Source organism: Carassius carassius, chromosome 10 (genome assembly GCF_963082965.1).
Source record: "Carassius carassius chromosome 10, fCarCar2.1, whole genome shotgun sequence".
NCBI classification, from domain to species: domain Eukaryota; kingdom Metazoa; phylum Chordata; class Actinopteri; order Cypriniformes; family Cyprinidae; genus Carassius; species Carassius carassius.
In genome coordinates this window covers 20914400-20942015 of record NC_081764.1, presented here as the reverse complement: position 1 = coordinate 20942015, position 27616 = coordinate 20914400, and the positions used below count along the sequence as shown (strand labels likewise).

Genomic DNA, 27616 nt, shown 5'->3' with positions numbered 1-27616 from the left:
TGCTTTTTTCTTTTCTTTTTTTTAAATGAAAACACTATGCCTATATTTCCTGTACTTGTATCAATGCAGATATTGTACTATATTAGTTATTTTAATTATTACTGTCTATCACATGCTGCTTCAATTGTCTTTATTCACTTCAGTCACTATTTGTAAATATATGTTGTTGTGGCAATTTCCTAGCCCTCTTAGCCATGCTGAACTGTGTAGAAAAGGTAGGTATTAGCATCGTCACTGACTGTAAGGACATTTTGGCACCACAGCCAGCCTTTTTTAAAGTATATGAAAAATACTCCTTTTGGTTTCGATTAGTGAGATGCACTTACAGTGATTTAATATAGTAAACTATTTACATTAATAACTATATACAGTATGCGCAGGTATAATAAAAAGTCTATTGATATGCCTTATAATAAAGATATAGTTATATTGACATGTAGACAATACAGTATATATCCATATTTGCATTCATACAGTATATTCGGGACTTATACGTATTTTCAGATTTCATGATATACATTTATATCAATGATTTACACTTATATATTCAGACTTATAACTACAGTATATATTCAGATTCACTTCCATATATTCACAGTTTACATTAATATATATTCAAATTTATATCTATATATTCAAAATGTACATGTATATATTCAGAATTATAACTATATATTCAGATTTTCATTTATATATTCAGACTTATAACTTTATATTAAGAGTTACATTTATAATATTCAAAATTCTAACTATATATTCAGATTAAGTTCTATATATTCACAATTTACATTTATATATTCAGGCTTATATAATATATATATATTTTATATATTATATATATATATATATATATATATATATATATATATATATATATATATATATATATATATATATTTTATATATATATATATATTTTATATATATATATATATATATATTTTATATATATATATATATATATATTTTATATATATATATATATATATATTTTATATATATATATATATATATATTTTATATATATATATATATATATATTTTATATATATATATATATATATTTTATATATATATATATTTTATATATATATATATATATTATATATTTTATATATATATATATTATATATTTTATATATATATATATATATATATATATATATATATATATATATATATATATATATATATTTTATATATATATATATATATTTTATATATTTTATATATATATATATATAAAATATATATATAAAATATATATAAAATATATATATATATAATATATATATATATATATATATATATATATATATATATAAAATATATATATATATATATATATATATATATATATATAATTTTTCCCAAGTACATTGGGTGTTATGGCAAGTGTTCCCAGTTCTGGTTGACCTAATGCAGGCTAACAATCCTTTAACAGATTAGAATTCTAGAAATGTGATCGTGTGTTTTAAAATGATAAAGTGTGCATCTCAGTCAGCTTCCTAGTTCAGTAGTCATGGAACTGATCAGGGAGTCGGCCATTTTAAGGTCTGTCTCAACTGAGAAAAACTTCCAGTGCATTGGAACATTCGCTCCCTGAGAAATCCCCCAATGCACCGCAAAAACTAGGGAGCTTCGGTGGTCTCTATGTTCCCTTAATGGAAATAACGTCTGTAGCATATAACATAAACCACACTAGCCAACTTGAGAAATGTAACAAATTTCGATTGAATATTTGACAAGACAAAGACAAGTGTATATGCCCACAGAACAAAGTTAGGTAGATTGTTCCAGAGTTTGGGTGCCAAATAGGAAAAGGATCTGCCAAAACATTTAACAAGCCATTATATAACCCCATTAATTCACAAAACACACTTTGGAAAATGTAATGTACTGACATATGATACAAATGTTTCAGTTTGTAAAGCATAAAAATGGACATACAAAATAAAGTACATTTTAAGTGGCACTGCTGCTCAGGCTCTGAGCCAGTGGGCCATCCTTATTGGTGATCCATATTTTTACAATTTCCATTGGAGAATCCACCCCCCCCACCCCCCCCCCCCCCCAAGAAAAGTCTGAAAAGCTGATGTCTGAAAAACAGTCAGAAGCATGGTGGGTTGAAGGAAGAGGAAAGCATCAGCATTGATACTGCAAGAAAATGATCTGCAGCTAGAAATTAGAGAATTTGCCTGCATGTAAATGAGTTTGTTTTGAGGCTACACTTTTGAATGCAAGTTGAATCTCTCTGTTTGTGTTTCCTCAGAGGGTGAACTATTTTCATTTATGGATCCATAACCATATCTACATGCTTAAAAGCACTGATGAAAATCAGACTGTGATTTTTTTTTCTGTGACTAATGAAAATTTCATAAGATTAAGTATAATAATCAGAAGTAAGAAACCCAGTGAACCCAGCAGACTGAATGAGGAGAAAAGTTTTTGACATTTTAATTGTTGTCCAATTGAATACTAAGACTAGGCTTACCACGATAGACGGTGATACCAGTGTACATTACTTGCCAACCACGCAACACCAGTTACGTCACTTGCCAACCACTGAATCGACCACCACCGTTGTTTAGATTTTTTTTATAGTAATAAGTCATTATAGTGCAACAGAACCGACACTACAAATAAAAACTGAACGCAGCTGCTCAATGCATCACAGCATCGCATCACAGATCAGATTTCATTTATCCATTGAGGAGAGTGAGTCAAGCTGACTCTTTTTAAAAAAAACATGTTTCTTATTTAATTGGTTCCACATTGTTTGCTGATTTTTAGTTTATATAAACTTTGTGTCAATTATTTGTTTTATTTTACATCAAGGTGTATGCCGTGCCTCCAAGCTTTCTTACCTGTTTGGCTAATAAACGCTCTACATTGATTTTTTTTTTTTTTTGGTTCTATATGATACATATGTACTTAGCCTATTTGTATACCCATTTAAACTTTATGCAGTTTATTTGTTATTTTATATTAGGCATAGCCTGCCTTACAGCATGGTGTATTTTTATTTGTTTTGTTAATAAAAGTTGTGTTTTATATGTAGGCTTAAGTGAGTTTGACTGTTGTATTTTGTTGTTGCATTCAAGCAATTTACACTGAACTGTCACTAATTCAAAAGTGAAATTAAAATGTGCACGGTGCTTTTAAGCTATTTTAAAGTGAAGGAAATCAAAGAAAAGAGGGAAAATTCAAACAAATTAAAAGTTAAATGTACATATAAGGAACAGCTGGAGGACAAATTTGCAACTTATTAGGTCAATTGGCAACATGATTGGGTATAAAAAGTGTCTCTCAGAAGTCAAGATGGGCAGAGGATCACCAATGCTGCGGCGAAAAATAGTGGAGCAATGTCAGAAAGGAGTGTTTCAGAGAAAAATTGCAAAGAGTTTGAAGCTATCATCATCTACAGTGCATAATGTCATCCAAAGATTCAGAGAGTCTGGATCAGTCTCTGTGCGTAAGGGTCAAGGCCGGAAAACCATACTGGATGCCCATGATCTTCGGGCCCTTAGATGGCACTACATCACATACAGGAATGCTACTGTAATGGAAATCACAACATGGGCTCAGGAATACTTCCAGAAATTATTATCGGTCAACACAATCCACCGTGCCATTCACCGTTGGAAGCTAAAACTCTGTAGGTCAAAAAAGAAGCCATATCTAAACATGATCCAGAAGTGCAGGGGTTTTCTCTGGGCCAAGGCTCATTTAAAATGGACTGTGGCAAAGTGGAAAACTGTTCTGTGGTCAGACGAATCAAAATTTGAAGTTATTTTTGAAAAACTGGGATGCCCGGGATAAAGAGGACAAGGACAACCCAAGTTGTTATCAGCGTTCAGTTCAGAAGCCTGCATCTCTGATGGTATTGGGTTGCATGAGTGCGTGTGGTATGGTCAGCTTACATCTGGACATCTGGAAAGGCACCATCAATGCTGAAAGGTATATCCAAGTTCTAGAAAAACATATGCTCCCATCCAGACTTTGTCTGTTTCAGGGAAGACCTTGCATTTTCCAACATGACAATGCCAGAACACATACTGCATTAATTACAACATCATGGCTGCATAGAAGAATAATCCGGGTACTGAAATGGCCAGCCTGCAGTCCAGATCTTTCACCCATAGAAAACATTTGGCGAATCATAAAGAGGAAGATGCGACAAAGAAGACCTAAGACAGTTGAGCAACTAGAAGCCTGTATTAGACAAGAATGGGACAACATTCCTATTCCTAGACTTGAGCAACTTGTCTCCTCATTCCTCATACAGTAGGTGGACAACCTAAATGGGTATTACCGCCGCGGCGTTAACTGCAAGTCAGGTGGCGCAAAGGGAAGAATAGCGAACTGAATGTAATTGTAAAATGAGATAAAAGGAGGAAGTAAACAACAATAACATTATAATATAACATTGTAACATCTTTAAAATATTTACAGTGAGTTAATTTCAAAACGTAGGATAATCTTAGGCTATACAGTCCACTCATCAAAAATTAAAAGACCTATACATAAAGGATCATATGCAGGCTATTGTTATTAAACAGTAAATAAATCTAAGGCCTATGCGTGTGTGTGTGTGTGTGTGTGTGTACGTATGTGTGTGTATGTGTATATATATATTATGAATTTTTTTTCCGCAATACTTAAACACGCGTGAACTACAAAGCCTATTTTACCTCATGAATAATAGTTAAGCTTCAAATGGGCAACATCACGAATTTTTGGATTTCTCCCGAGTAAGAAAATGAGAAAGCCCAACCTTACCTTATGTTTCGCTTTAAATTATTATTTTTTGTTTATAGCTAAGCCTATATTATTATATACTGCGATTATATTTATCCATTAGAATTACATATTTTTAATTCTTGTTTTGTTCTGATAAATTTGTTGTAAAGTTAAGTGAACTAAAAATATCCTGTTGGTACATTATAACATTATTAGGCCTGCCGTTATTATTTCTAAATGTAATAAAATGCAACTTATACATGACTTTTTTTTTTTCTCTCACAAACTTAATTTTTTAGTGGTAAAAAAAAACATGCAGCATACAAAAATAGGTGATTAATCCGTTAAAATGCAACTTATACATGATTTATATATTTTTTTCCTCTCACAAACATAATTTATTTTTTAGCATAAAAAAAAAAACATGCATCAAACGAAAATAGGTGATTAATCCATTAAGATTTGTTACTCTGGGTTAACAGTAATTATAATTATTATATACTTAAGAACAGAGCCTGGGCCTAATCTAGGCTATCCAGGTTATTATTATTATTATTTTTTTCATTGCATCTGAAAATGACTTTCACTTCACGTGCTCTGGCGCAGATCCGCTCCTTGCGTTGCTCAGCTGTGGATGATTTAAGAATGTTTGATATAAAGGTTGCTGACCCATTTTATACAGGAATTGTTCATAAAAAAAATTATATTGTTCTAATTATATTGTTAACACAAGTTCATTTAGGCTACATGTACTTGTGACATTTTACCCTTTTTAACTTATAAACTCCTTGAAATTTTAAAGTTAGCTTAATAGTATTTAAATTCAAGTTAAAAAAGGTTTTAATTGCTTTAATTATTTCTATGAATTAATGTTATCATGTTTATTCTTTAAGAAAATAAGGGAAAAAATAAGGGATGATCCAAATATTTGTTTTGCTTCGCCTATTTATGTAGGATACAATTATAAAAAAAATAAAAATAAATAAAAAATAAAATAATGTCATTAAAAATGCCATCGACCTAAATTTGACCATTATAGAATTGTGACTTTAAAGGTTTAATTAATTAAAAGGTTTGATTAAGGAGGTGAAAATACTGTGAAATTTCAAATGGCTTGGGATTTTAGAGCATAACAACTGAAGGTCTATGCAATGTTAGTCAATAAAGCATTTATTTAAACAATGGAACTTAAAGTTGTGAACTAAAATATTATTTCAACAATAGCCTGTGAATAAATAAAATGCATACTTTTCATAACATTTCATTATTCATAAAATGCATAACGTTTCTGGTGTTTGGATTTGTACTTCAATATAATGAGCTCCAAGTTTAAGAATAGCCCTAGGCTAGGTTATCTCTCTCTCTCTATTTAGCTCTCTATTTAACAGCATTAGCTCAATGAAATACGTCTTCCTTCAGGCAGACTGAATGTTTTCCTGCCTTGCTAAATGTTGGGCTCATGATCAAGAAGTTGTATTCGCTTTAGTGAAGTCAAACCGCAGACGGTGAAGCTGCATCTGTTAGTGGAGTCCCATGCGCTGCGGAGGATTCTGCTTGGTCTTAAAGCCTTCCGCAAACACCAACGATCACAAATAACAATGAATTTCGTAAAATACACATCGTTCCTTTCAGCCAAAAAAACAGACCGAATTCAGTTCAGCTGAAGGGGGTTGGGTTTTTTAGGGGGTAGTTCTATATAGCTTGTGGGGGTCGAGATAAAGGTGTGGATCTCTTGCTCTTTCATATGGACAGTGTCTTATGAGGGTTTCAAACTTGCTGAGCAGATTTAAATAGGACTTGTTGTGGTCTGCCCCCATGTAAGATTTTTCTAGTTCTAGTCGTTCATTTGTCATTATTTAAATAATCAGACGTTTATATAAAATTTACATAATCAGGTCTTAATATATTCCACGCTCAAGCACATGCATTAAGTTTGCCACAAAGCACATGCAGAAGTAGCCTAATAATTGTGAAAAAATGAGACATTTTATTTATTTATTAATAAACAAATGTTTTGTCGGCTGCAAGATGAAATTAACAGTGCTGGCTCTCTCCGACGAGATAAATGCAACCTTCACATATTACACAATGCTTTCGTTTTCGTTTAAAAGACATTTCAAGCTTTCTGTAGATATATTTTTAATGTATGTGAGACACCACAATTTTAAGTAAATTCATTATCAGGAAAAATTAAAGTGATGAGAGGGCACCTCCCTGTCATTAATGTGAATTAATAATTTTTGCACAAACACTTGAATATTAATATTCACATTTTGCATATGCATTACATGAATTATTTTTCACATGCAATTATCCAAAATAAAACCAAACAAGATTTGTAATGAAGATAAAACAATTAAGAATAAATGCTGCACGTTGCACTCAGCATCACATACACCGCGCAAACCTTGAACATATTTTACACACCTGCATTTAAATGCAGCTGCAATTTTTTTATATTAAATTATATGAAAGCAAGTATGGCTGGTGGATAAATCGATTTTATCGATTAACTCGAATGTGTAATTTACATCAGTTTGTTTGAAAGAAAATTGGTTTTCTCAACCCTACCTGCGCGTCTGACACACAGACATGCTATAGCAGAGTATGAGCAGAGCGGAGTGATTCTGACTGGAGTGAGGAGCAGATTTCTTTGAGTTTGAGAGTCGTGGTTTCTCCAAGAGCGACCCATCACGAGTAAAATTCATGCCAACAGCCTGTAATATTCAGCAAGAATTCACGTTAAACATATTTAGCTATGGCTTGATCAGAAGATTATAATGACTGCAATAGTCGAGCGGGATGTTACAGGCTAGTTCTCAAGGAGTTTGTCTGTTTCTTTAACTGATTATTTTCGGGTTAAAACATGATTTAAACAGATACAGTACATTCACACGCAATTGCTTTCGCAATAATGCATTCAAACAAATGTAATCTTACAGTGCTACTAAATTACCAGTATATGATTTTGAATGATTTTAAAATCTTGAAGAAATTCATCGATCTGTTTAGATAAATGAACTGTTATTTTCACCACAACAGCCATATCACCCTGGAGCCCAAGACTGGTTTCCCACTGAAGCTAAGCAGGGCTGAGCCTGGTCAGTACCTGGATGGGAGAACTCCTGTGAAAACTAGGTTGCTGCTGGAAGAGGTGCTAGTGAGGCCAGCAGGGGGTGCTCACCCTGTGGTCTGTGTGGGTCCTAGCGCCCCAGTGTAGTGATGGGGACACTATACTGTCAACAAGCACCGTCCTTCGGATGAGACGTTAAACCGAGGTCCTGACTCTCTGTAGTCATTAAAAATCCCAGGATGTCTTTCGAAAAGAGTAGAGGTGTGACTTCGGCATTTTGGCTAAATTCTCCCATTGACCTCCGACAATCATGGCCTCCTAACAATCCCCATATCCGCAGATTGGCTTCATCACTCTGTCTCCTCTCCACCATAAGCTGGTGTGTGGTGGGCGTTCTGGCACAATATGGCTGCCGTCGCATCATCTAGGTGGATGCTGCACACTGGTGGTGGATGAGGAGATACCCCCTGACAATGTAAAGCACTTTGAGTGCCTAGAAAAGCGGTATATAAATATAATTAATTAATTAATTAACAATATTTGCACAGCATAAAGCAGCAATTAAAGATTTATTTAAAGGCTCCCTTTAAAATCACTTAAGTTGTCAATTAATAAAGCTCTTTTTTACATCGTGTGCATTTTGTTGATTATAATGAGAACTTGAGTTTAATCATGAGGAAGTTTTATTAATCCATCCTTTCTTTAGAGTTTAAAAGATTTAGCTAAATCTGGCAGGAGGTTTAATTTATTCGTTTCTTGTTTTAGACTAATTAGGCCTAAATAATGGGAACGAAATTATACAGTGCCTCACGTTTTACTAAACATGCAACAATTTCTTAATGTCTTTTTCCCAAGAAGATATCTGTCAAAACAAAGGACGGGTAACGAATAACAAAAATGCATGTTGTTTTATTAAAGGAATTTTAAAATATAAATTAAAATATAGGCATAATATATGAAAATATTGACACTTTGCATATTAATCCATGTAGCCTACCCCCCTAAAATAGGCTACCACTTTTAATGCTCCGATGCAAAGTAAACCACAATTTATTTTTAATAATATAAAACACAATTAATATAATATTAATAATACTGCACACCTTTTAAATGTCAAATCTAATATATGGTTTAATACCATGTAGCTTAGAGAAAATATAAGCTCAGGCACAGGCTTGACATTTATGCTGCTTTAATTTGTTCTAAGAAATGCACATAACTTCCTAAGTACCAAACTTTCATTTGTGAATATTAAATATTAAATATATGAAATTTAAACTATAGTGTTTTTCTTTCATTTTCCCTGACTGAAGCCATCAAATGTAACACATCAGCGAGGCAAAACTGACGTCTATTTGTGAAAATGTGCCTTGATACGCTTGTTTGATAACTTGTGGTTAAAGCGCCACTCAGCGGTCAAAAGCTGCAAATGCACTTTACAGATGATAGAAGGGGCGTTTTGGATGTCTACCTACTGTATGTTGTATTCTGAATGATGCCACATCATTGCATTCTGTTTTTGTTCACAATTTGTACAGTGTCCCAACTTTTTTGGAATTAGGTTTGTATTTGAAAGTGAAATGTAAAATGGGCAGGCCACTTTTGCAAGCTACTTAAAAGTAAAGGAAAGCGAGGAAAAGAGGGAACGCCTCTTCACATCGATTAACCGGTTGGAAAATGTCCTCACCGTCGCAACCCTAACTAACTAAGACCTCAATACATCAAAAGTGGAATGAACAAGTGAAATTAAATGTAAATTAGGGCTGTCACTTTTGAGAAAAATCAAATTCGAACGGATATCGAATATCATGCAATGTATTCAAATATATTCGAGTATGTACTTGCCAGCCCCCCCCCCCCCCCCCCCATATTTCACGTCATGTTCGAATGCATATTTGAATATCGAATAAAAAGTGACAGCCCTAATGTAAATACCTGTTGACACCAGAAGTGAAACAAAGCTAAAAAGCATTCACATGATTGAGAAAGAGATTTTAATTAAGATGATTGAGGAAGAGAGAGTTTAATTCACCTGCAATTCCTACATTTGTTGTTCATTATAACTTTTGATTTAAAGTCAATTCTAATTTTGATTTCTGAGGTTTTTTATTTTTATTCTCAACATGTATTATTTTATGTTCCACACAAGAAATAAACTAATGGCTTTCAATTAGGGATGCACCAAATGTTCGGCAACCAAAATCATTCAGCCGAAAATAGAAAAAAAAGAAAGCCAAAAGACTGAATAAACTGTACAAAACAATGATGTGACACGATTAAATAGCCACCAGCGTAGGGTGAGTGGCGTGCACTCTTTATAATGCAACATACATGTCAGCAGTGTGGAACCATTCAAAACTGTCTGAGAAAGACGCAATCATTACAAGCACCGAGAGCAAGAGACATGTTAAGTACTGCATTGCATGTGAAAAAAAGGCTGTTTCCTTGTCTGTTGAGGAAGTACAGAAATTATTCTTGTTTAAAGAAGAGGAGCAGATCCAGTGAGAGCTTTAAAGGGAGACGTGGAATGAAAATGTTTTTGCAGCATGTTTTTCAGGGAGTCACGACTCACAGCAGTAGAGGTGGCGCAACTATAATGACATGTAAACAATCCTGCCCACTGTAAAACAATACTAAACTGCAGAGGAAATGCAAACTGAGCCGTGCCATGCCGTGCCATACCGTACCGAGCCGAGTCGTACTATGCAGTGGAAAAGGTGCCATTGGTCATGCCAGTCAACTCATTAATCAGAATAGCCCTGCAATGGACACCACAAGGAAAAAGAAACCGTGGGCGACCGAAAGAAAATGGTGAATAACATTTGAGATAAAGAGCTGAAAAGAAGACTAAGAGAGAGAGATTAATTTAAAATTTTAAGTTAAATTGTGCTTTGTTGGTATAATGTCTGCTAGAATGTACAAATAAAATATTCAGTGTTAAATATTTTTAAATTGTTGTTTTTTAATTGATTTTTTTCTTTGACAAGACAAAACAGTAAAAAGAACACTTTGGCAATTTAATTTATGCAAAGGTTGAAAAAAATTGGCAAAATACATGGGGTGGGGGGGTGTTAAAAATCATTTTTGTTGTGCATTTTGTGGTTTCGGCTACGGCCAAGAATTTCTGTGGATCCCTAATTTCTATATAGCTCAGGTCTCACTTCAAGAGGAGAACACTTTAAGAATGTTAGTAACCAAACAGTTTTGTTTTCCATTGCCTTCCATTCTTTGGACATCAAAAATGTTCCTCAAGAAAGAAAAGCATGGCTTTCTGTATTTCTTAGAAAGAGTCACTTTAAGAAGTTCTTATTTTTCTTCCAGTAGTCATCTCTACCTTGAGGTTTTTCAGCAGTTCACCTACATGAGGAGGCACACAGACTGAAAAACACATGCCACTTTTGTGTTTCCGCTGTGGTGGATCAGGTTAATGGAGTCCCTGCTGTGTACCCATGACTCGCTGACCTTCCCCTAACAACAGGGGCTCATTACCTTCATCTGTACAGGAAGTTTATTTCCATGTTTGAGTGTTTGCATATGGGGACTGAAGAAGACCATACACCCAGTTCACCATTATTTATAAATGTATGTGGCATAATTTCTGCAACACATCTGGCACCAAACTAAATACCAAAAAAAAAAGCTATTACATCTGCTAATAAAGTTTGGCATTGTCCATCAAGTCCTACCAAGACTCACATCATTGGTTGACCCAGAAGTTGACATGTTGGATTGCTACAGGTCAGAATAAGTATGGTGTATCATTTTCAATATGATGATAAATATGAAGTGAAGTGAGATACAGCCAAGTATAGTGACCTATACTCGGAATTTGGGCTGCATTTAACCCATCCAAAGTGCACACACACAACAGTGAACACATACCCGGAGCAGTGGGCAGCCATTTATGCGCCCGAGGAGCAGTTGAGGGTTCGGTGACTTGCTCAAGGGCACCTCAGTCATGGTATTGAAGGTGGAGTGAGCGCTGTACATTCACTCCCCCCATCTACAATTCCTGCTGGCCTGAGACTCGAACTCACAACCTTTGGATTTCGTTCGCGAGTTCCTAACCATTAGGCCACTACTTCCCTTAAGCATCTGTTATGCTTAATGCCCTTTGTTACACTAAAGTACAGCTTGCCAAAAAGGGTTTTTAGTATTAGTCTTTATCATTAAATTAATTTTTATAATATTCCTGAGTACTTGACAGCAGAAGCAGATGTTGAAAACATTTTTTTAAATTCATTTTATTCTACTGTTCTGATACCCCTTGCCATGCTTGCTTATTTTGTCTCTTTGCTTCTGATGTGCTTGGCTCAAATAATTATAGCTTGCATCTGTATTTATAAATACTTTGTTTGCCAACATAAATTATCAGAATGGGGAATCCCCTCAATGGTCTCTATTAAACTTGTTACATGGCTTGTTCACACTGCAGGAAAATGTGACTCAGATCTTTGTTTCATGATGGTGTTAACTGCACAAACCAAATGGAATCTGATCTTTTTGGTTCTGATGGGGCCTCTTCTATATGTGAAAGTGAAGTGACTTGTGAGCAATTATGGAGACCCATACTCTGAATTTGTGCACACACACACCTGGAGCACTGGTAGGGCTGGACGATTAATCGAAAAGTAATCGAAACCGAAATTTAGAACCTCTAACCCACATAATTTTCCCATGTCGGTTATTTCGATTATTTCCTGTTAATACTTCCCCCTTAAAAGCGTGTGTAGCCACATGATTCTGCCAGTCAGTGGTAGGGCTGTCACTTTTAGTTCGAAAATCGATTGCACAATCGATCGGACCAACCAAAAAAAGTTTTCGAAAATGAAAATAGGGAATTGATTTTAACCAAATATGTACACGATTAATTTTAAAAGAATTAAACAATTAAAAAATATAGATGTAACAAAACTCACAAACAAGCAGAAAAAGAAAATAAAGAATTCCGAAAGTGCAGTAGGCGTTGCGAAAGCTAGACAGAAAATACCAGCAATTTTACGCGCCCAGTGACATCGAAAACGACCTGTTATGCATGCTGCGTTCACACCAAACGCGAATAGAGCGTCTGGCACAAATTATTTCAATGTTAAGTCAATGTAAAGACACGTTTACGCGCGTTTTGAGGTCTCACGGCGCGAATGTGAGGCGTTTAGCGCGGTGCGGTTGATGCGAATTTCGCCTCATTCGCGCATCTAGTTACAGGAGATTATGAGTTATGAAAAGGAGCCACCATTGCCAGCTGACAGCGACCGGCTTTTGTGGTGGAAAATTGGCAGTAATACCCCCACCTTGTGCAGCTGTACCTCAGTGTCCCTGGGACATCAGTGCGGTCGGAGCGCGTCTTCTCAACAGCTGGACATATAGTGAATAAAAAACGCTCTGCTCCGGACCCCGAAAATGTTGATCGACTTGTTTTCCTGTCCAATAAATTTGTAATCGCCTTAGCCTCTTTGTACATTTCATTATGCCTGCCTAGTGCCGCCTAGCCTAAGTGTTGGTTACATTCAATGAAAAGTCACACATGGCCTGTTCTCAAGTCCATTTAAAGTTTCATTTTTTGAAAAGTTGTTTGAAATGGATTGAATCATTATTTAAAATAATCTTGGAGATTTCGTCCCCTCTGCATATATATTTTTTCGAGAATGTTGCACTCCTGTTGCTGTTTGTTATTCTGCATGAAACTTCATGCCAATAAATAAGAAATATTGCTGATTGTGCGTTTCCAGCACTCTCTTTACGTTCGTCTGTTATTTGGCGTTGAAAAAGGGAAACGTCTTTTTTTTTTTTTAGACATGGAAAATCTATTTTACAATCGATTCAATGAACACTTATGTCTTAAAAATAGAAAATTCTTTTTTCACAAAAGTGACAGCCCTAGTCAGTGGCATAAAAGCAAAGCACTGGAGGTGAACGCCGGTTCAACACATAGTGATGGCGCGCGAGCGGTGAGCCTAGAGTCTTCACAAAACTTTGTTAGTTGTATTTGTTTTATGGTTTGGACGTTCAAGCGATTAGACGATCGGATGTGTATTATTATATCGCGCTACCATGTTCACGCAGCTGCATTGTGGCACGAAAACTCATAGCTGTGAAGATCGCGCGCACAGAGGAACGTAGTTGTCAGCGCTGTCCTGTGATTTATCACTAAAGTATCTTAGGATCTCAAAACTTATTATAGCATATTTTTCTACTTTTGAAGGAACTAGGCTATTTACAACCCCCAGCTTCACAATAATATAGAGACGGTATGACTAATTCACACACGCAATCACTCTGGTACTGTTTACCTTTAATCTTTATTTATCTCTTACACCGAGCAATAATATATAAGAAATGTTACGAACCTAGATAAAATAACTGCTGATAGTGAGCTATGATCATTCTTTAAATAGGAAAATATATCCCACCTTTAACTGGGATTATGGGATATCCCACTGCTCCGGGTGTGTGCTCACAGTGTGTGTTTGTGTGTGTTCACTGCTCTGTGTGTGTGCATTTCGGATGGGTTAAATGCAGAGCACAAATTCTGAGTATGGTTCACCATACTTGGCTGAATGTCTGAATGTCACTTCACTTTAATAGACGATCTCAGGACAGTTGACAGAATGCTGCTGCCTGTCGACGTGAAAGTGTATAATTTTCACGTGTTATTAAGCCTTGCCGCTTGCAAATGTAACCATTCAAAAGACTTTAAAGCATTCAAACACAAGACGCGGAAAAGCTGAACTGAGTAGCTGGTTACTCGCGCACTGTGCTCGGTGCGCAAGTAGAGAGATAGCCGCGTCTCACAGACAGCAACACTGAACCGAGCTCTCGTTTGCAAAGTTCTCCTTTAAGTTCCTCCTGCACCTCAATGAACAAAAACAAATCGCAGTTTAAACAAACAAAAAAGGATGTGTAAGAGCCCACTTCAGCACCGCGGTGTTCTGGTGTTCAGGGCTCATGCAGAAAGAGGCGTCTCAAAACACTTGAACACCGAATTTGTCTGTTTTTGCTTTTGTACCGACAAATACATAAGAAATATGTGAAAATAACCGTCTTGGATAGTATGTTCGAAAAAACTGTCAGTTATGTCTTAAGTTAAAGTAAACAGTTGAGAAAAAAATCGTATGTGTATTATATTGGATGCATTCATTGTCTCTTAAAGTGACCGCGCCTAATAGGGCTTGGGCGCCGCGTTGCATTCTGGGATGTGGTGGGCATGTTGATGAACAAATAAACAGAACGAACATACAAATTAAACGCTTTCAAACAGGGCCCACTGGTACAAGCTGAACCGGGGCCCCGCAAACCCCAACTACGGCCCTGTTTACAGTACAAACCTTGTAAGTGAACTATGAGGGCAAAAAAACTAAACCGAAACAAAATAATCGTTCATTAATCATAATCGAGGTAGAATGTTCAATTAATCGAGGTTTTGACTTTAGGCCATAATCGTCCAGCCCAAAGCACTGGGCAGCCATATTGCTGCGGTGCCCGGGGAGCAGTTGGGGGTTCGGTGCCTTGCTCAATGGTCTCACTTCAGTCGTGGTATTGAGGGTGAAAGAGAGCGCTGGTTATTCGCTAACCCTTCGTTGTTAGGGGTTCGGTGTAGAGTTGCACCGATTGCACTTTTCTTGGCCGATTCCGATTTCAGATTATTTGTAAGTTTGATCTGCCGATACCGAATTTTTCAGATTCCAATTTTCTTTCTAAGAACTATAATTAACAGCATATACAAACAAAAATTTACTTTTCTTCAAAGCAAAATTTTATTTTCATAATAGAACTTATTAGGGCCCGAGCACCGATGGTGCGAGGACCCTCTTGTTTCTGCTCCGTTTATTATTATTCTTTTTTTTCTGAAACTTTCTCAAAAAGTCATGAAACTTGGCACACACGTCAGAACTGACAAAAGATTAGGTATGATGTGGTTTGCTAAGGTGGGTGTGGCAAAATAGCTCGACAGCGCCACCTATAAATTTTCAACGAAGTGCATCTTGAGCTACGTTTCACGTACTTGTACGAAAATCGGTACACACATGTAACACACCAATATCTACAAAAAAATCTCTTGGTACGAAATCCAAATCCAAACAGGAAGTCAGTTATTTTTTTTCTCAGCAACAATTTTGTAGTTTTTGCCATGTTCAAGGGTTGTACTTTAACAAACTCCTCCTAGAGATTTATTATTATATAACACCAAAGTTTGTCAGTGTAATCTAAAGGCCTTTGCGATGTTAAATTGCGAAGATATTGAGTTTTTGTTTATGGGCGTGTCCGTGGTGGCCTGGCGAATTTCGATGATTCGCCATGAAAAATGAAGTTGCTATAACTCAGACATAAAATGTCCAATCTGCACCAAACTTCACATGTTTGATAAGACTTCTGACCTGAACAGATCAACATTCCCAAATTTAGTTATAGTCATAGCGCCACCTGCTGGCAACAGGAAGTGAATGCTTTACGCTGCAATTAACTACTCCTAGAAATTTAATAAAATTAACATTTTATTTTGGTCAGTCTAATCTAAAGGCCTTTGCGATAATGAATTGTGAATATCTTGAGTTTTCGATAAAGGGCGTGTCCTTGGCTCCGTGACGAAGTTTGATGTCTCGCCATGGGAATAAAATTTGTAACTCAGGCATAAAACGTCTGATCTTCCCCAAACTTCACATGTTTGATAAGAGTCCTGGCCTGAACACAGCTGAAGGCCAATATTCCATTGGGTGTGGCAAAATGGCTCGATAGCGCCACCTATACACTTTCAACATAGCGCGCCTCGAGCTCCATTTCACGTACATGTACGAAAATCAGTACACACATGTAACAGACCAATATCTACAAAAAAGTCTCTTGGTAGGAAATTCTAAACCCAACAGGAAGTTGGTTATTTTGAATATTCTCTGCAAAATTGGTGTCGTTTTTGCCATTTTCAGGGGTTGTACTTTAACGAACTCCTCCTAGAGATTTATTCAGATAAACACCAAAGTTAGTCAGTGTAATCTAAAGACCTTTGCAATGTTACATTGCGAAGATCTTGAGTTTTTGTTTAAGGGCGTGTCTGTGGCGGCCTGACAAATTTTGATGTTTCACCATGTAAAAGGAAGTTGCTATAACTCCGACATACAATGTCCAATCTGCACCAAACTTCACTTGTTTGATAAGACTCCTGACCTGAACAGATCTACATGCCCATATTCAGTTATAGCCATAGCGCCACCTGCTGGCAACAGGAAGTGACATGTTTTACGTTGTACAAAACTACTCCTAGAAATTTGATGACACCAACATTTTATTTTGGTCGGCCTAATCTAAAGTTCTTTGCAATGTTACATTGTGGAGATCTTGAGTTTTTGTTAAAGGGCGTGTCCATGGCACTGTGACAAATTTTTGTCTCGCCATGGGAATAGAGGTTGTTGTAACTAATGCATTAAATATCCAATCTTCTCCAAACTTCAGATATTTGGAAAGAGTCATAGCATGAAGACATCTAAAGGCCAGTATTCAGTTATAATCATAGCGCCACCTGTTGGCAATCGGCAGATTTAAATGACTTTGAAATATTCCACTTATATTTACAACTTCAAATGCATATTTCTCGCTGTTCACTTTTTTACCAAAGCCACTCCCTGGTGGTGAGCCGGGTGCGAGGGCCCGTTCATCGCTGCTTGCAGCTTTAATTAAACATTGCAATTTCCCAAGTTACAGGATCTTCTCTCACTTAAGCAACTCTCAAAAAATAAAAGTGCTCTGTGACTGGAAAGAAATAGAAAAAAAACAGTTGACTGAAAATGAGTTGCTTTATAAAACAAAACAACTTTATACGTTGAACTTTTTCTCTCTTTTTTACTTGTCTTACAAAAGTCAAAAGATCCTATGAATGAACAAAACTGAAGTGTACAATATTCATCCGAATAATAATAGAGCAGTAAGTGAGTAATAAATGTTGCCAGCATATGTATAGGCAAAATGCTACTTGAGCATTAATGGCAAGTGGTTCCCCCATGGTTTATTTTAGCCTTACTATAATATTGAAGGTTAAAATTGATCGCTTTATAAGCTATAGCATACAGCTGTTAAAATTACACAATGAAGTTTATAAAATAATAGTTACAATTGCATAATAATATTTCTACTTCAATTCATATTTTTTAAATAAAAATTTTAATGGTGGATGTCATAAAATTATGGATGTATTCAAACATAAATTAAACATAAGAACAATAAAATATTAATGAATATGTTATATGGTGCATATATTTAGTGAAATAACCCTCTCTACAGTTTATCTGACTTATGAGTTTACTTGGATGGGAAGTCCTCTTCAATGTTCCGTCCATTAACTGAAAACAGGCTAGACTAATCGATTCTTGGGATTTAAGAATTGATATTCCATAAAAAAGAGAATAGATTAATATCGAGATATCAATATTTTTTACCCTGCCCTAGTTTTTATGCGGCGAGCGTGGCTGTGATGGCCGCGCTCGTGCTAACAGCCGCATGTAGACAGATCGGCTCAAAATCAGAAAGACGTGAGACTGATCGGCGATTGCCGATCTTGCAATAAATCAGTTGATTACGATACCTGACCGACCGATCTGTGCATCTCTAGTTCGGTGCCTTGCTCTATGATCTCACTTCAGTCGTGGTATTGAGGGTGGAAGAGAGCGCTGGTTATTCACTCACCCCACCTACAATTGCTGCTGGACCTGAGACTCGAACCCACAACCTTTGGGTTACAAGTCTGACTCTCTAACCATTAGGCAACAACTGTGTATCTAAATCTGACTTAAGTTAGTGCTGGGCATTTGGGCACTCTGTTCATGGGCAATTAAAATAAATCAATATTGCACACACACAAAAACTCATTAAAATATTATTATTTAATACATCTGTCAGTACTAATCATTACTCATTTATCTGAAATGTAAATAAGAGACTAAAATTTGTATATATACAGTGATACTGTCTTTCAGTTTAATGATGACACTGGTGTGAAATTTTGTTTTTCTCTGAACGATATTAATCACAATTGACAAAAAAATTAAATAAAATCTAAAAATAAAAGTTTTCTTTTGGCATTTCAATGGGCTGTGCATTGTCAGCAAAGTCATGATACGATATGTATCCCGATATAAATGTCATGATACAATACATATCACAATACGGGGCTGCACTAAATTTCAGCTCAGCAGAATTTAGTATAACAGCTGTTTATCAAACAATGCATACTATAGGCAGAGCAGGCAGTTAAAGGGATGGTTCACCCAAAAATGAAAATTCCGTTTTTATTTAAACATATTAATAGCTGCAGAAATGTAGTTCAAGGAAATGTGCAATCCTATATTGCCTACCTTACAATGAAACAAAGTATCAAACAATATTGTCTTTTTTATTTTCATTTTAACATATTAATAGATTAATTGAAGAAAGAACATATTACCTGTTTGATTTACCCAAAACAAATTATATTTTATGTTTAACCACTAAAGAGACATGAGAGCCAGTGGCAAATGTAAGAAGGGCTAGCCGAGTTGAGACTGTTCTCGTCTGTGTAAGCACTGAGCTCCTTCTGATCGTGTGGAGATGATCATCTCCGAAATAATTTAAATGGCTACATTCTCGCCTGAAATACTTATAAAATTACATTTCATGAAATGATAACAGTAATATTTGGAATATTATCTGAATAAATGGTGGTTGAAATCACAATGCTGCGTGAACTCAACCAATCAGCATGTTTAGCGCCCAAGTCCCACCCTGAAAATTCCAAAACTTTGAAAAAATACTACCTTGCCAGCGGGGACTTTCTGAGGGTAAATTTTTTTACCTGGAACTTTTAGATCCTGGTTTCTCCGGTCAAAACACACAAAGTACCAGCCCAAAGTCCCTAGTTCCTGGGTAAAGTTCCAGTGGTGGAAACACGGCATTAGTTAATTCAGGCATAGGAGGAAGGAAAAAAGAGCTTGTTTTGGCAGCTCTCCATGTGAGCACCGAACTGAGTTTTCCTTGTGGCGGTGTAAAGAAAATCCGCCCCTTCCATGCCCATATCGGGATGTGAAACAATTAAGTGGAAATTATAAAAAGGAAGAATGACTGGAAAAAAAGGGGGGAAATGGTAAACTCGAACTCCAAGTGGCAGGTGAGCAAACCACACAATGGATGTGATTCTTACCTGAGGAGTTGATCGGCGGGAGTGAGACGCACGCTGTATTTGGTCAGGGTTAGTGCGGAAATATAGATTCACCAGGCTGCTGAAAGTGTTAGGAACAGCTGAAGGAACTCACAAGATCGTCATTCCATTGGGTTTTGCTAATCCGGAGAAAACACTGCCTCCCAAGGAACTTTTCCCTGCCAGACATGGTCAGCGATATTTTACACGCAGTCATACACTAACGCACCTAATTGCACGCACTTCACCCACATATTCGCGAGTCGCTCTAAGTGACCGATTTATATTACTGACCTTCATTTAATTTCCCTTTCAGTATAACTATGACTTTGGTTGGTCAAGAGGGAAAAAAATATACTAATCCTGTTTTTTTTATTTATTTTTCAGGACCACTGATGAGTGTTTTATTTAGAAGAGAATGCCTCGGATCTGCTTTGTTTACAATTGTTGTTTTTCTATCTATTATTTTTTATTATTATTATTATTATTATTTGTTTGTTTGTTTTTTCTTTTCCCCTGTGTTTATATGGGGTTGTGCTTTGTTTCCGTAATTGTGTATAAAGAGGGGAAAAAAATAATGAATTCTTTCAAACTGCAAGTTGTTGTTTGTCTTCTATCATCTAACGTACAAGCAATCCATCTAGTTTTTGTTTAACTGTGGTTTTAAAAATCTTCCTGGGTTATCACGGTATTTTGAAATTTATTTGGTGACAGGCCAAAATCCTGTCTGGCACCCCGAACTATGAAATAGATACTGTTTCCAAATGGTCACTAGGGTACGCCACCGTTACATCCTATGCCTTCTGTTTGAATGCTTTAAACTGTTTTGAATGTTTAAATTGGCAAAGCTTAAAACACGTGCAATTGTAAGCTTTCGCGCAGGCCATCTTTTTACGCTGGCCTCAGGCAGTCGGTTGAAATCACCGGCCCCCTTCCCTCTCTCCACGCCGCTTTACTAAATATATGCACCTCGCCTATTTTTGAAGGTAAGAGTTTGCACTCAAATATGCTCTAGAACAGTGTTTCCCAAACTTTTCCATTCCACGACCCACCTAGACAAGTGAAATCAATTTCACGACCCACCAAAATATTTGAACAAAAAAAAAAAAACCGGTTGACATTAATTCTAATCTTACTTAAAGGTTTGATGACAGAAATTAAGAATTTAAGAAAAATAACCATTTTATTTTAGAGTACACCTGAAATCTTTCACTACTAATATTTAAGTTTTAATTTTTGTTTACAGACGTTAAAATATGTAGTGTCCATAAAAACGTGAAACTGGCTCACTCCGATGAACTGTAATCTGCGCTGCTGTGTTTTGTTGCAGAAAATGCATTCATGATCCTTCCGTGTGTGTCGGCGAGAACCGAGCACAATCCAACACTTTTTTAGAAAAGCATAAGAAGCAAAGCAGAACTATCTAAAACAGTTTGGAGATTAAAATTGTGAAATAGGTAAAAAATTATAATAAACAGATGTGTCTCGTTTTAAATAAACAACAACAAAAAAAAAACTGGATGACATTTAGTTCAGGCAGAAATTAATTTTTGCAATGGTTAAATAAATGTTCAGCAATATCTTCAAAAGAAATATTGCGAACTTTTGTACATTTTGTTATGTGGAAATTTTTAAATCTTGTAGTGTTACAATTAATCCTGCATTTGTGCCCTGCTCACCCTGTACATGTGAAATGCTTTTTACAAACTGTTTCCCAAACAAAATAAATGCAGAGTTCAAACAGACGATAGAAATGAATGAACATGGCCTACCTGAAACAGTTTTCGTAACAATTGAATTTTCTGGTGTATGCAATGTCATGCAGAATATGGTGTATTGAAGTGAGCCAGTTTTTTCTCTTTTAATAATGCGGACCGATTGAAGATTTTAATGACATTGCTCTGAGACCTTCACTGTTATCACAGTGCGCTCCCGCGCTCTAAAACACGCAACGCACACGGACTTAATTGCAATTCGAAAATCACACTAAGGATATTGCAGTTCGTTATCAGTGTTGGTGGGCTATATCGTTGTGACGAGTGGGTTTCCGGTTCCCGCCTCCTCCTTCCCGTGATTGTAAAGTTTTTAATATGTTACACCGGTTCCGAAGCCCAGGAGGGAGGAGGGACGTGCTGCCGAAGATCCCTGCCGAAGATGTGCTGAAGGCGGTGGGCTGGAGTGAGTTGCCGGGGACGGACGAACTCACTCCAGCCCACCGCCTCGATGACTCTTTCGGGAAGGAGGCGGGAACCGGCGGACAATCAAACAAAGTTTTAATAACCAAATAAACACAAAACAGAGCAACAGCCCCTCGCGGACTACTGCCGCGCACAAACATAAACCAAACACAAAATAAAGCCCAAGCCTGGTCCTCTCTCGTCCTTCACTGTCATCGATTCTCTTTTGTATCCTTCCGATCTCCTCCGTTGTTCTCGAGACCGGTGAGTGTCGCAGGTGTCGCACATTTCCAATTACTCTACCGGCCTCGCTCCGTTCCCACGGCTCTCGGCCCTGCCTCACTCATCACATTCGTGCAGCCCTAGACTGAACTGTGTGAGTGTGTGTCATTGAAACGCAAATTTAGCTGCAGCCAAGTGACTTTGTGCGACCCACCTTGTTCCATTCTGTGGCCCACAAATGGGTTGCGATCCACAGTTTGAAAACCCCTGCTCTAGAACCCCTCTCGCAATACTTTGTTGTCATACACCGATCAGTCTTGGGTTTGTGGCATTGTTGTGCACGCTAGGAAATGTATATCCACCAAACGACATTGTGCCGCTATATCATTGATATCTTGATATAACACTTTTTTTATCATGTAAAAATGTATTCTGGTATTATTGTGGACTGTACACTGACCTAAAGGTTTATTAGGAACACCTGTTCAATTTCTCATTAATGCAACTATCTAATCAACCAATCACATGGCAGTTGCTTCAATGCATTTAGGGGTGTGGTCCTGGTCAAGACAATCTCCTGAACTCCAAACTGAATGTCAGAATGGGAAAGAAAGGTGATTTAAGCAATTTTGAGTGTGGCATGGTTGTTGGTGCCAGACGGGCCGGTCTGAGTATTTCACAATCTGCTCAGTTACTGGGATTTTCAAGCACAACCATTACTAGGGTTTACAAAGAATGGTTTCAATGAACAAAGAATGAAAAAACATCCATTATGCGGCAGTCCTGTGGGAGAAAATGCCTGGTTGATGCTAGAGGTCAGAGGAGAATGGGCCGACTGATTCAAGCTGATAGAAGAGCAACTTTGACTGAAATAACCACTCGTTACAACCGAGGTATGCAGCAAAGCATTTGTGAAGCCACAACACGCACAACCTTGAGGCAGATGGGCTACAACAGCAGAAGACCCCACCGGGTACCACTCATCTCCACTACAAATAGGAAAAAAAGGCCACAATTTGCACAAGCTCACCAAAATTGGACAGTTGAAGACTGGAAAAATGTTGCCTGGTCTGATGAGTCTCGATTTCTGTTGAGACATTCAGATGGTAGAGTCAGAATTTGGCGTAAACAGAATGAGAACATAGATCCATCATGCCTTGTTACAACTGTGCAGGCTGGTGGTGTAATGGTGTGGGGGATGTTTTCTTGGCACACTTTAGGCCCCTTATGACCACCATCCTCTGATGGCTACTTCCAGCAGGATAATGCACCATGTCACAAAGCTCGAATCCTTTCAAATTGGTTTCTTGAACATGACAATGAGTTCACTTTACTAAAATGGCCCCACAGTCACCAGATCTCAACCCAATAGAGCATCTTTTGGATGTGGTGGAGTGGGAGCTTCGTGCCCTGGATGTGCATTCCACAAATCTCCATCAACTGCAAGAAGCTATCCTATTAATATGGGCCAACATTTCTAAAGAATGCTTTCAGCACTTTGTTGAATCAATGCCAGGTAGAATTATGGCAGTTCTGAAGGCGAAAGGGGGTCAAACACAGTGTTAGTATGGTGTCCCTAATAATCCTTTAGGTTAGTGTATGATATGGCACACCCCTACTATGTGCCATCTACTTTGTTGTGGTAATTTATTACACAGTAACAAGAAACTTAATGTACGACATGAATGTTTTTAAGAGATACTTACTTACTAAATCATCTTTTTTTATTTGCTCACCCTCAAATCATTTTAGACGTGCATGACAGCAACTGTAAATTTAAAAGAAATTACAGAAAGCAACATAAAACTAGCCCAACGCAACTTGTATGCTATATTTCGGATCTTTAAAGCCATGTAGTAGCTTTGTCTCAGGAACAGAACAAAATTTAAGTCCATATTTGATGAGAATCTTGACTACACAACTGCTCGTGAGAGTCCAGGGAAATGGTACACTGAAAGAAAAATGTATACATTTTAAATGCTTCTATTAGGTGCAACTTGAGAGAAAAATTAGCAGCTCCGACGAACCCCTTCTCAGTGACCAAATTGAACAGATTATTAAAAATGGTCCTTGTATTGAAGTGTTCTTAAAGGTACAGGTTGTAGGACCTGCCACGAGAGGGCGCACTATCAAAACAATAACAATAACGTGGTTTGATGACGCTAAGGAGGAGCGTGGAATGATGGGATTTGTTGTCTTCTACCCAACCGCTGACGGCCATCAAATCAGACAGAAACATAAACGCGAGTTCAATGATTTGCGCGAGTAGATTACATACGAAGTCAATGCAAAGACGCGATCAGACTATGGATCAGACGCGTCCTCGCGCGGGTCTAGAGACGCGATCCCCCGCTTTTGGCATGTATGCCCCATAATACTAATCTTGTTGATCGTTATAATAGCATACATTTTCTGTAAAGATACGAATCAAAACAACTCACCTGTCGAGTAAAACTCAAGCGAGATCGGCATCTTTTTCTAGGTGAAGTTTGTCGCGAAGCTACTTCCGCAGTTGTCCACGACACTGTTGTCATGTGGTTTCTACGTCAGTAAAGGCGGTAACAAAGGGTAACTAATGTCATTAGATTCATATCCATGCTACATACTCCAATACAGTAGGTGGCGGTATGCACCAGATAAGCCATGGTTGCAATCTGCTATAAAACTAAGAAGAAGAAAAACTTACATCATTGACAGGCGCCTGCACTGCCCCATGTCACTGTTTGGAATGGGAATTTTCTCATGATTTACAAGTAGTTGAAAACATTAGAGATTGTTAGTAATTAGCTGGACAAAATATATAACACTAGCCTAGTGGTTTTTGGATATTTTTCTGCAAATATCTTACAAATTGTACCTTTAAACCTCTTTTTATAGTAACTTGGTCAACATTACATTCACATCGGCATTTGTAGGAAGCTCAAACTATTATTATTATTATTATTAATAATAATAATAATAATGGTTTTATATTATCGTTAACTCTAAGACAGAAATATATTGCATTTACATGCCAATTGGAAATGGGTAATATACTGTAAATGCACTGTAAAAGAAAAAAAAAATTATTACACTTTACAATAGTAAAATTGCAGCAATAACTTGCATCTTAATTTCCTCACAAGCTTTAAACTCTGGAGTTTTTATTTTGGAGAAAAATGCAGGGAAACTTTGTTTCATGTTTACAAAAACTTTTCATTGCGAATCTAATGAAATGCTTTAAAGTTCTGTCCACTAAAATGGACTGAACTATTTCTGCTTTTAGAAATGTTATGAATAATTGCTCTTTCTTCATCTCAGCACATTTCAGAGTCATTTAAATTGATAAGAGTTATCTTTTTTCCCCTATTTGTTGCTCTAGATGAAAACAGTGAGTGTGGCTCTAGTTTTATGTCTCAATGTTGGAGTGGACCCTCCTGATGTAGTCAAGACATCACCTTGTGCCAGACTAGAGTGTTGGATAGGTGAGTTCCTCCATTTATCCACAAATCCATCCAGAAATTGTGTAACTTCCTTCATTTACATGTTCAGAGATTATATGAACTTAAAATGTAAAACATTCTTTATTCCATAAATATCTGTTGCAGTCATGTGGTATGGTAAAGGGGATTAACAGTTGTTTCATGTACCGTACATGATATTGTGTAATAAAGAAGGACATACTGAACAAATCTGAAGTAAGCAATGTTTTGGAATTATGGTGATGAATACATTTTTACATTATAGTCTGCATTGATTTTTGTTTAAGTCAGTTTGATTTAATACACATTGGCTTTCTTTTATGATTTTATAATAAACCAATTAAATGAACCCTTGCCTTAGAGGAAACATGATCAACATCTCTGTTATGTATTTCAGTAGTTTGATGTGTATGCAGTGCAGGTATATGTTTAAAAATCCATACAGAATTGATTTTGTGTTTGTTTATGCCAGGCTTTAATCTAGGATGGCTTTTGTACTTCTGGAAGTCTCTTTCGATTAAATGTACATAATCTGGCATTGTCTATAAAATAATATTGTGTTAATGTATAGTATACTCTATAATAATATATAATAACATAATAGTGTGATAATGTGTATTATATCGATCTTTCTTTATTTTCTAGACCCTCTGTCCATGAGTCCACAGAAAGCCCTGGAGACGATAGGGTCCAATCTACAGAAACAGTATGAGAACTGGCAGCCAAGGGTAAGAGCTGTCCTCCCTGTTGTGCCTTGTGTAACACAAACACGTTCTCACTAGAGGTAAAATTAAATAAAAGTTATGTAAAAAATGTATGTAGAAAAAAAAAAAAGATACACAAAACAGTGATTGTATTGCCACTGGTGCATCAGATTCATAGAAAAATATAAAGCATAAAATAATTAGGACCTATGGTGGAGTCCTTGATTTTGGTGTGTAACTAAAGAAATTGTAATTATTTAGCCATTTAATTAATGGTGTCATCATTTTGCACAGTTTGGGGTGAAACTGTCCATGTCAAGTGGAAAAGCTGGAACACAGGCAAAATAAACCACACCCAAACAACAATACAACTGAAAGGTTACACTTCTTAAAATTACATGCTAATACAAAGTCCAGCATCTTTTGCCGCCATGTTGTGAAAAGGTTGTGTGTTTTGTTGCGAAAGCGAAAATACATTGTTTGGCCTCCAAAAGAGGACACTGCTAGAAATCAGTGGCTAAGTTGTATATACAAGCCTGATCCATAACAGTTTAACCCAAATATTCAGATGTGTGGAGTGCATTTTATGGAGGACTAGTTTCCTGATCCTGGGATAGTAGACTGCAATGCCGGCTATTATGACTCATAGGCTATAAGTACGTTTTCAAATTTAAAGGATTTGCCACTGACGATTCAAACGTGAAAATTTGAGCAGTGTAGAGAGTAGTGCTTGTTGTTGTCATTTCTCCGATCACAAATGATGACATGGTTTTATGTTTACATGGCATGGCATTATGGAATGAGATGCAACTGTGTTCCCATTGACATGGTCCCTACACAGTGTTCATTGCTCCCTACTCCCTGAACAGGAGAAATCTGTTGAAGTTTACTTGTCTTCACACACTGACAAATGCGACGACATATACATCTGTAAATAAATACAATTTAAATTCACGTCTCGCACACTTCAATGACCTTTTTATAGGTACATATACGTTTGCTTTGAACTGAAATCATTGCAAAATATCCTGTGATGTCCACCCTCGCAGGGAATTTACGTTCGAATAGAACAAATGTTT

The 27616-nt window shown here is 36.6% G+C and overlaps 1 protein-coding gene across 4 annotated transcripts in view; it reads left to right on the top strand.

Moving 5' to 3' along the window:
* Window positions 1-27616, top strand: part of rptor (regulatory associated protein of MTOR, complex 1) — a 260643-nt gene that overhangs the window by 30442 nt on the left and 202585 nt on the right. For all 4 annotated transcript variants that reach the window (XM_059560532.1, XM_059560531.1, XM_059560530.1 and 1 more), the window contains exons 3-4: window positions 25734-25836; window positions 26479-26561. In XM_059560532.1, coding sequence (XP_059416515.1) covers window positions 25734-25836; window positions 26479-26561 — 186 coding nt within the window. The remainder of the gene's footprint in view (window positions 1-25733; window positions 25837-26478; window positions 26562-27616) is intronic.